This window comes from Netta rufina (genome assembly GCF_964035555.1).
Source record: "Netta rufina genome assembly, chromosome: 5".
Lineage (NCBI taxonomy): Eukaryota > Metazoa > Chordata > Aves > Anseriformes > Anatidae > Netta > Netta rufina.
In genome coordinates this window covers 17,627,286-17,638,549 of record NC_140128.1, presented here as the reverse complement: position 1 = coordinate 17,638,549, position 11,264 = coordinate 17,627,286, and the positions used below count along the sequence as shown (strand labels likewise).

General features: G+C 39.5%; 1 protein-coding gene across 1 annotated transcript; it reads left to right on the top strand.

The window, feature by feature from the left end:
* Positions 1 to 8,192: 8,192 nt before the first annotated feature.
* On the top strand, positions 8,193 to 9,661 carry FADD (Fas associated via death domain). The gene is made up of 2 exons (XM_084287719.1): positions 8,193 to 8,733; positions 9,151 to 9,661. Exons 1-2 carry the CDS (start codon positions 8,433 to 8,435, stop codon positions 9,435 to 9,437), a joined length of 588 nt encoding a protein of 195 aa, XP_084143845.1. The 5' UTR covers positions 8,193 to 8,432; the 3' UTR covers positions 9,438 to 9,661.
* The last annotated feature ends 1,603 nt before the right edge of the window (positions 9,662 to 11,264 follow it).

The following is an 11,264-nucleotide window of genomic DNA, read 5'->3' as shown; positions in this document are numbered from 1 at the left end:
ATCAAGTGGGAAAGTAATAAATCTCAGCAGACTAGCCTGCTCCAGCTTTACTGATAAAAAAGGCTTAGTCCAGTGGAGAAATTGAGCTTTCAGGCCTGTCTGAAGCTTAAAGGTTGAGAAAGTTGGTTAGAGGCCAAAGTTTCTCTCAAAGTGTGGGTTCCTAAAGAAAAAATTTCATTCAATTTAAAATTAGGACACCTGCCTTTTATTGATTACATTGCATATTAGGGAGTTGGAGGCCTGAAGTATAAGCCATTTTTACCTTGAAAGAGTTCAAAATCATGTTTCCCTGCAGTGACTTTTCCTGAAGTGAAGATCAAATTACAGAGTGATCCTCACCTACTGCTCTCCTTCTTCTGCTGTGCCCCTGTGCCACCAAGAAAGCACAAATCCTCAGGTCACAAAGAGACAATGTGCATAACGAAGTGGCTCTGCAAGCTGGTGGACTCCAGGCTACGCTCCTACAAGTGGTCAGGTATTTTACTTTACATAAGGGTTGTTGGGAAAGAGAGGGACTTGGGACTTGTAACAGGGAAAGGAACAATAGAAGTCCTTAGAGTAAACGGATGTGAATTTTAGCGGCATCTTCTTCCTGGTTTCAGGGAATGAAAGAAGTAAAGCTGAGAGCCCCAAAATTTTACTGAATCTCTCCATTTCTATCTTTTTGAATTCTACTTTTGAAATCAAATTTCTCCACATCTTTACAATGTGTTTCTTTTAGATCTGACCAAAGAGAGTTGGAGAGCTAAGCTGGTAGCCATCTCTGGGGCATCTTGTGGAGCTTAATCTAATCCAGGATCAGATACTTGGTAAAGATGTAATAAGTGCAACTTCTGCTCAAAAAAAATCACTCAAACTCAAACACTGGTGAAAAACAACAAATGTGTATGTGTATATGTGTATTCAAGAGAGAGTGTGAACATGGGTTTGATCTCACATTGTCACTTTATTATGGTTGTGCCTCTGAAAAAGAGCTTTTCAGGAAAATAAAAAAATGCAGTATACACATTTTGAGGGTAGGCAGACAAAGCTGTGGTATGTGCAACTTTTATTTCTTTATATACCGTAATGTATACTGACTGTAGGTGAAGTATATATACATAAATACACATACCTGTGTATTGTATGATATTAATATGTTCTCTCAGCATGCTATGTTCCTTTATAGACTTTCCATTTCTAGGAAAAAACAACAATTTTCCGTTGTGTTTGTGTATGAAAATTAATTCCAAGTTGTGGGTTAAGCCTAACTTGGATGTGGTTGTGCCTACAATGCTGAGGACTAGCTCAAATTGACGCGTTTCTTTAGGGAACAGAAAATAATCCTTTTTACTCCCCCTCTCCTAAGAATCAAGGGAGGGGCATGATGAAACCAGATTTGCTTTCTTATTTATTATTTCTAAATTCCTGTGAGTAACTAACCTAGTCATATCCTGTGTCACTTAATGGCTGCATAAAACTATTCACGTTTTAAAAGGAAATGACTGCTCCAGATAATAAACGCACTGTGTTCGAGCAGACAAGGCACTCCCTCTTTAATCGGATTTGAAAAAAAACTTGCACCTTCCAACTTCAATGACGGTGAGATAATGACTCAGACGGAAAACACTGTATTGGCACATTCCTGAAGGGAAGAACCCAAACTCACCAATCTTTCCTTCAGTTGGTAGTTCTGTTGCCAGTCATGGTATTTAAGGTAATACTTGTTTTTAAGAAATGTATCCCCCTATTGGTTTGTTGCAGTCAACATAGGGAGCTCACAAAATGCAAGTTTCACACATTCAAGCAAGTGTGGCCAGGCTCATTCTTTTATTTTTATTCAGGTGAAATTTTAGTAACTCCGAAAGAAATTTTCTGGTCTGTGAACAGGCAGGATGAATGCAGAAACCTGTCTGGGAAAAAGGTTGCATTTTTCATGACACTTTCTGCAGTCAATATGCAGAATAACAATGAGTAGCTCCAATTCAAAAGAGATTAAAGCAGGAATATTCACAGACAAAAACTGTGCAGTGCTGTATTCAGTAAGGAAGGGGGAAGAATCCCCTTTCCTTAAGGGGAAGGATGAAATCCTAGGACTGTTTGCGTGCTTATAAGAGATACTTCCAAGTGGTGCAATCTAGTGAAAAATTGATTGATTTTCTCTAAAGTAGTTAATTTTAAGCTAAGCTAACATGATACTCAGAATGTTGTACTTTCCAAAGCAAAAGAGACCAAAGACAAATTCCTCCATTTATTTTATATCCACGAAAATAAATCTTAACATGGTAAGTATTTACCTTTTCATGCTATTTTTGGGTTTGGGAACCTGCAATACAGTAGCCCAGGAGTATAAAGAACAAATGTATACACTCTTCTGAAATTAATTAATATTATTTTAGGAGTCTGGCAATCAGAACTGCTGGATTATTTCCCTGGATTCATAGCAACCTCGAGATCATACCTTAATTTCATTTGCTTTATTCTCAGTCAGTCACGGAGCACACCACTGCGCAATGGAGCAGTCTCCAGTAGATACAAGGTAGGTACGAGAGCCATTGGCTCTGAGCTAGTGTTGGACACACAAATGACTTAAGTACAGTGGCTCTTCACCACCCTAATGGAGATATTTTGCCTTCAGACCCACACTAATATCTCTGCACTGCACTGCAGAAGACAGGCATGTGAACAGCCTTTGGCATAGATTAACACGAGCTTTGGCATCTCTGTATCATATTCTGCTATAGGTTCATCTTCATGAGGAAGTTGCTCAAAATACCTACCTCCCATAGCTATTCTATGCTGCTGAGGTAACGCTCTGAGCATGGGCACTTCCAGTGTTGTACAGGTAAGCTTAGTCTAGTTCCCCAAAAGAGATATAATGATAATTCACTACTATTCAGACAAGTTTTTTTTTTTTTTTAATTATTTATTTATTTATTCATTATTATTATTAATTCCTCCCTGGCTTATTTTACAATTACATTCCTGTGTAGACAACCCTCGTTTTCTGTTTTCTCTGTTCTGTTTTTCAAAGTGCTAAATTAATGTTACATAGCCTAAATAATAAATAGAGTTTAGAGGAATGAAACATTCTAGCCTAGTATATACACATAGTTTTATTGACATGTGAAATGTTTGTCTGAATGATTTCATACTTACACAGTAAGATGAAAAGTCCCTACAAAAATAGGTAAAAAGTCAAGTCAGAGATTTTTAGTTGGAGAAAACAAACAAAAGTCTAGGATTTACCCTTCCCCTAAAGTTAAACTAATGTCTTCTGCCAACAATAACACAAAAGAATTATATCAACAGAATTATATCAACACTTCTTCTGTTTCAATATTAAGTTCAAGCATCTGTTAACAACTTATTGCTTGTTGTTGTTGTTACTTGGCCAGATCTTCTATCTGTATACAACCTATTCATGCTGGAGTTCACTTTCTTTTCAATACTTATTTGCTTTTCCCACAGTCTGCTTCTGATTTTCTCTCCTTCAACCTACATTAATTTGACATTTCCTATAGTCCCTTTTATCATGGGCAGTTTTCTCGTAGAATTCTAAGTCTCTTCACAAACAGTTTCTGTACTAGAGAGCATTTCCTTCTAAGTGAGACAGCATAGCAACAAAGAAGTAATCTCTGACAAGGAAATATGGACAGTTCAATTCATTCACCATAAATATATATATATATTTTTTTTTTTTTTCTTTGCTGGAAACATGTTTTATGATTTTGCAGACAATAGATGTGAGGCATTGAATAGGTTGGTTAAGATATTTTAGGGAAGTCAGTTTTTTACCACAGAGTAAAAAACAAGCAAATATACAAAAAAAAAAAAAAAAAATTAATGCCTAATTAAATTAGTAGGGAGTGCTTTGCATTTTTTTATTACTGCTCTTAACCTGAAAACAATAAAGAGAAACTGAGATGCTCTTAAGTCCCGTGAGAGATAATGGAAGTTATAATAAAAGAAGCATACAAATGACTGAACCTCAAGAGATAGACAATTTCTCAGTACTGAGACAAGATTAAATATATCTAGTCTATACCAAGAAGTTTGTCCAACCTGTTTTTCAATACCGTCCCTGTTTTGGACTCGATGACCTTGAGGTCTCTTCCAACCTAGAAAATTCTGTGAGATGAGAATTTTAAATTCTCCCTGGGTTGTTACCGAATTGTCTGTTATGTTAGGAAAGTTACCAAAGCTGCTTCATTCGTAAAGAGGATATCACCTAAGTACTCTGATTTCTGTGGATGCAGGCAACTAGGAACTGCAACCCACCACGTTTTTCATTACCTAGTCAAAAAAGCTAGGGTGCCCCCCTCTCTAGCAGCAGGGCTTTCCAAAGCACTATGCCATCCACCTGTAAGGCATCCAGCAGAACATAGATTTATCTTATAATGATGGAATGCTTTGGATTTTGATGCCACGCCCACCATATGGATATTCACCTTTTTACTTCCATTTGCTAAAAAATGAAACAAATATGTCCTTCAACATATATGTTGAACAAATGTGTCTGTAAAGATATAGTTGTGATCCATGGAGACTTTCACATCCCTCTGCTCTGAAAAAACAGATTGTAGGAATTGCTACAGAAGCACATCATTTGCATCTTACAGGCCCAGGAGCTGAGCTTTGTTCTGATGGGACAGGACTGACCTTATAGCAGTGATATAAAGTCCAAACTTACCAAAGCTAAGCAAAATACATACAAAGCAGCAGGTATGTAGCTCAAAACAAAAGCAAAGCAATAAATAAATAAATAAATAAATAAATAAAAATAAATAAATAGAACACTGGAAACTGTACCTCTGTGTGTAACCCTTGCTGTGGGCCTCAAAAAGGAGAGTCATTTCTTTGAATATCTGTGCTACTATCTCTGATTTGACCACACTATTTAGTGTACTGAAATAGCTATGTTGCAACCAGCACCCAAAATAGCTGGTTTAAAAGTAGTTCTTCTGTGTCAACAGTACACTACATGCACATCCCTTGTTACAGAAGAGGGACTGGCTGAAAAGAGAGGGCAAGCTATTAATATGTACAGAAAGCTATTTGTCATATCAAGAATAAGTTGCTTGACAGTACTATTACTGAGAAAACAGTCATCAAAGCTGGACTCAAACACTCATATACTTGCTAATGAGCACTAATAGCAAATCAGATTACATTGGATCAGATTAGAGCTCCTGGAGAAACTGTCAAACATTTCCACAGCTGTGTAGAAGATAACACTGATTCTAGAATAAAGAAGAACGGCAACCAAAAATTTAATTTGCCTTGGCTGGAAAGCACAAAGCATCTTCCAAAAATTCTACACAAATTGATGTAAATCACCTACAGTCAGGACAGCCACAAACATTTTGTCACAACATTCTTACTCTTCAAGACATGTAGACTAACTCACTGCTTTTTAAAGCAGTTTAATAAATCGTGAACACTTGCAAGCAACCCAAGAATTGTCAGCTACTCGACACATATTCACACACTGTGGCTGTGCACAGCCCCTGGGAAAGGCAGCCCCCTGCCTTGCTGCTTCACTTCCACACTCCCTAAATGTGTGTTTGTTCCTGTATGTCCTGGTGACCGACACCTTTCTGAAGAATCGGCAGAAATGAATCATTTTGTTCTCGTTGTCCTGCTCTTTCAGTGGAAATCAAGTCATAAAGCTCAGCAGTGAGCACTCCAAAGCCTCGAGCTCCCTCTGCAGTATTTTGGAAGGAATCGTCTTGCCTCAAGGAACCTATAAATTACGTGGTGAGGAACTGGATCATTCATAGCACTCAATTTCTGGGAAAATCGCACTGAAATCTGAGCTGGTCTACTAAATCATTTGTATTAAATTTTATTCTAATGTCGAACCGTTATGATCTGTTGACCCTGGTAAATATTTTCTTTGCTGACCCTGCCCCAAATCGCTTTCAAAGGAAATAACTGGAGGAAAGCACATTCCTTTGGTATTTTCATCTGTGAATGTGTAGAGTTAACAGGCCAGACTCAGATATAACAAAAGGGGCCACTAAATCACTATGCCAGACATTAGAAGTGAATTTAAAAGCATTTAAGTGGTGATTTATATCTTAACTAAATGATGATTTATATCTTTTAGTTCCATGTTTGTTATTAATTTAGACTCCCTGAGAATTACATTGATATATAGGATTACTTTCACACATCTTCCTACAGCAGTGCTGAATGTGACCACTAAGTTCATACAAACCTCAGCTGATGCTTGTCAAGTGACAGAGAATAAATTATGCTGATTTAGACATCCTTCATGTAGACTTGTCTCTGAATTTGGCCTGCTAATATCACCAGGCACAAGCTAGGTGCCAAGTGATTTGGTTCCACCTCACACTTTGTTTTGAAGTTATTTTTCTTGGCAATATTAAAATGAGATTTTAAACTGAATTTTATACTTTTTATGCTGTTATTAGGATTTATATCTGCTTTCTAAGTTAATTCACACACTGCAACTATATTTCTTCTTGGCATCATACTACACTTTTTTATTCATGCTCATTCCTCCACATTAAAGAATCTTCAGGACTGCAGAGAGAAAATACAACCCTCAATACAGGCACAGCTCATCCTAGTTTATGTGACCCTGCAACAAGCTAATTCCCTCCAATTTGCAACAATTAGGGACTCAAAAAAAAAATAATATCTGCTTTAAACTTGTTTAGTCCACAAATGGCTTTCATCCATGTAGCTAGTTCCACTTACTGGCTTTCTTGATCATGGGCAAGACTGGCTCTGTGTAACAGACCGAAACAGGATGCTGAAAATCTAGCAATTTTATCTAAGGAGGGCTTGTGCCTGTGGGAGTTTTAGAAATGTTTTAGGAGTAGGAGTTGTTCCTCAAGTTGGAATGTGAGACTGGAGAAGGAGATGAGGAAAATGATAACTCCCAAGTTTGTGTATCTGAGACTGCAATCTCTTTATGGCATGGACCAAAGTTCTGTTTGTGTGTTGCAACAATAATAAATTAAAGGATGCACTGGGAACAACTTAGTAATGGGATAGTTTCGGGAATAATCCAAAGGTAGTTCAGGACTTTCCTTGTTCCTATCTATGCTGTGCAGTAAACCTCTATGGTTGCTCTGAACTTTGGAGACCTACAAAACAATGTCATGAACTTGAACTTTCCCTTTCAAGAAAAGTTCACAACCTTTAACCTTCTAAAAAAAAAAATGACTTTAAGACATGAAGACTTAAAATTTGCTCTACTTCAGTTTTAAAGGTCAGAAGTTATTTCATGTCACAATTAACCTTTGTGAGCAACAAGGCCCACATGCCAAGTCCGGTGTTTCTAGGTTAAGGCTTGGGTCTCTGGGGGTAGCAGAGGCAGTGCGTGGAGGGCAGAAGCTGCTTTCCCAGGTGGCTGCCAGAGATGCCATGGCAATAGCAGTGTCTCTTTGGGAAAGGGTCTCTGGTGCTGCATTTCTTGGTCTGTAAAGTCTGTTCATCAATAATTGGTCTCCTTTCCCCCATTTGCAAAAAGAAAATTAAAAAAAAAAAAAAAAAGAAAAAAGCTTCCAAAATAACCTTTGTAGATTTAGGTGGTAGGTAAAAAAAAATAAGTGATAACTCTCACGAAAAGGCTAATAATTCTGTGTTTAATGGGGAATCTACAGATCCCCCAGCCTGGGCACAAACACATTACGATTACAGCTTAACCGAAACCAGGACGCAGGGAGCTGGCTCTACTTGTGCAGCAGGCGGCGGGCAGCGTCAAACCTGGCTCCAAGCACACATTTTTAATTCAGTACCACATAACAAGGCAGTTAATCTCCGAGGTATTTAGAGCACTGTGCGGCTCCTAATAACAGACCAGCTGGCAGCGAGCACGGCGACCAGCATTTCTGTGCTGTCAGCGCCTCGGGCACTACCGGGTGGCAGGGAGCTCAGCAGGCTGCTGCCTGCCTCTGACACCTCAGCGGGGCGACTCGGCAGCAGGAGCCGCAGCCCAAACACCCCACATGGAGCCTGCTGACACCCGTGGGCTGAGGTGTCCGGGCACCCGCAGGCGATGGGGGCGCTTCCTCGTAATTCTTTATTTTAAAACACGCGGGGCCCTTTGCTGCCAGACGCCGCCAGCAGGGCCCGCCTGAGGGGCGGAACCGCCCGGCACCAAGGCGGCGGCCGCCATCTTCTAGGGCTGACAGGGAGCCCGCTGCTGCCATCTCGTGGCTGCTGGCGGGCGGGAGCAGGGCTGGGGCAGCAGCGCTCCGCCATCGCGGCGGGGCGGGGGCTGGGCTTTGCTTCGCTTCGTTTCTTTTCGTTTCGTTTCGTTTCGTTTCATTTCTCGTCCCTGCAGTGCCCGGCCTCCCCGCGTAGCCGCTCAGCGGAAACAGGAACGACAGCCGCCCGCGGAGGCGGGACTCCGCCAGCCTTCCCCTGCCGCCCGCGTCTCGCCCGGCGCCGGCCCCCCTCTAGGCCTCGGCACCATGGACCCGTTTCTGACCCTGCTGCATTCCTTTTCCTCGAGCCTGACGGCCGCGGAGCTGCGAGACCTGAAATTCCTCTGCCAGGACAAGATTGGGAAGAGGAAGCTCGAGTCTGTCCAAAGCGGCGCGGAGCTCTTCAACTTCCTCCTCGAGCAGCAGGTGATATCAAGCCACAATGCGGACTTTCTCAAAACGATGCTGAAGGTCATTAAAAGAGAAGATTTGGTTACGCGGCTAGAGCATTTTGTAGAGGAAGGAGAAGCTAATGTACCTGAAGATCAACCAGATATGAATGAAAAACGTAGGTGGATTTTTTTATTCGTTTTATTTTTATTTTTTCCAAAATAATCACAATAAGTACATACACATCCTCAAGACTGCTTGGAGCACGGTTGCCTGCTGTGGATGAATCCGCTGCTAACAGTGCTTCTGCTACTTAATTGCTCCAGAGGACAGTGTTATGTCCTGCAAGAGTACCATGAGGGCAGCATATGCTGCAAACAGCTTGCTGGAGTGGAAATTACTTCTCTGTTACGCCTGATGGTCACTTGGATGTTTGCTATATACCTGGACCTCCTGGCATATGCAGTGGCTTTTCAGACATGGTGTGACATACAGCATGTGTAATACAGCAAAAGTAGTAGCATTTTGCTTAATAAAAATCTTATCTAATGTTACTTTTGGAAATCCATCATTAACATTGTTTTTGTTATTTCAGGTCTGCAGAAGGTAGCTATTGAAGTCATATGTGAAAATGTTGGGAGAGAATGGAAAATGCTGATGCGGAAACTTGGCTTTTCTGAAGTGAAAATGGACAGAATAATAGCAGCCAATCCCCTTAATTTGAAGGAACAATTGGTTCAGTCACTTCGAGAGTGGCAGAAATGGAAGGGGAAAGATGCAAAGGTGACTGACTTAATAAAAGGTCTTCGAGACTGTAACATGAACTTGGTGGCAGACCTAGTTGAACAGAAGCTCGTGCAACTGAACATTGAAACCAAATGAAATCAGTGTAAAAACTCATTCACATCTGTGATGTGAAAGTAAAAAAGCAGAAGTGCCTTCCCATGTTCAAAACCAAAATCACTGTCATTGGTTCTGTTAATTCTGCAATTCATTCATGTGCCTTAAATTAATAGCTTAATTTGTGGTCAGATTAAGACTAACATAAAAAAAAAAATCGTTTCATTTTGGACTCACTTTTATAGCTAGAATTAAAGTTTTATACTGTATAATTTTGTGCATATTTCATTAAAACTATTTCTTTAAATTAAATGGAACTGTTTCTTTGTTTTATAGAATTGCTGTCTATGAAATGGATCTCTAATTAGGAGAAAATAAATGCTAAGGACACTTATAAAGAAAGGAGTGGTGCTAACCAGGCCTTATATTATCATGTCACTCTTGGAACATCAAGAAGGAGAAGGGGAGAAAAAGGAGAAAAAAAAATATTAATAAATGCAGGAATAGCTTTCGAATGCTGTTGCTTGGGAAAAATTTTCTGCCAGCCCTTAGGAGCCTAAAATTGAGCATGATGTATGCATGGGAGACAGGCCTTCCATGAATAACTGTATTAAAATTGTTTTCTTTATTTTTCTCCACTAGTCATGCTCTGGAAGGGTGTTGTAGTTGTTTTATAATTAATTAAAATTACACTTTATGCCTCTTTTCTAAACCTGCAGGGTTCTACAGGATGTGTTCAGAAGTTAAATTGATAGATGCTTTGGTGTTCCCTGAAGTCTGTGCTAGCACTAGAGTGTTAGCGTGTACTTAAAACTCTGAATGCATAAGGCAAATGACTTTGCCCATTTTATCAAATTCTTGCTTCAGTACTCTGCAATAATGCCTGCCTGCATATCTGCTTTTTTTTTTTTTTTTTTTTTTCCTAATTTCTCTTGAGAGCTTTTGTTTCCTCATAGCCTTCAAAAGACAGCACATCAAAACATGCTGACAGTGAAAACTACTCTCTCAGGAGAACTCTTATTTTGGTGGATTGTTTTTTTGGGTACCTTTGCAATCTCTGAGTACTTGCTTGCCATTTCCCATGATGCTTGAAAATATCACTAATTATATACTGCACATTGTGATGGCATTTTTTTTCAGAAGTCGCTTGTTTTCATGACAGAAGTAAAAGAAATTTTCTAGACTTTTAATTAAAATTACTCATACAAATTGGTTGCTGTGAATATTTCGAATGCAATGTTTTATATTCCTTCTTCTCCATTCCCAAAACACAGGCAGCTGTACTTCCTCCAGCCTTTGTTTCAGTCCTAAAGTAATTGGCTACTTTATGAAATCTAATTGCTTCGTTTAATTGTCTAGCACAAAAAACTGGGTAACGCATGCTGTATCTGTATCTCAGAGCTCTCTCTAGCACTCAGCATGTCCTTAATTCAGACTCTGGCTGAGTGGTTTTCAATTTGAATTTAATTTCTAATCACTGTCTTTGTCTCTTCCATAATTACTAAAAGTTAGTTTGCACTATTCTTCCCGTCCCCTGCATAGATCACCTATGTTCTTAAAATATGTTCCAGCATGGAAAACACATTTCCAAGTTGTTTTCCCCCTTTGATTTATTACTTCTTTCCTCTGCCAATGTTTTTATCACAAGTTTTAAGGCTGCACTGGTAGAACTGCAGAAATTAGTTCAGTGCCTCAACTGTATAGCATAATAGGAATTATGGGGGTCAGATGAGAGATGTGGGGTTTTGATGTCTGCAAGCAATGAAAGTTCAAGGACTTTGGAAGAACCTTTGTTTTTATAACAATTTTCCTAGCTGAGGATTACTTAATGTTGAGAGGGTATGTTGCAATGGGTTCTGGGAACTGTAG

Excerpts from the sequence above, each read along its gene's own strand:
- FADD (XM_084287719.1), top strand. The coding sequence starts at position 8,433 with ATGGACCCGTTTCTGACCCTGCTGCATTCCTTTTCCTCGAGCCTGACG. Across the intron at positions 8,734-9,150 it reads ACCAGATATGAATGAAAAAC|GTCTGCAGAAGGTAGCTATT; the intron begins GTAGGTGGATTT and ends TTGTTATTTCAG.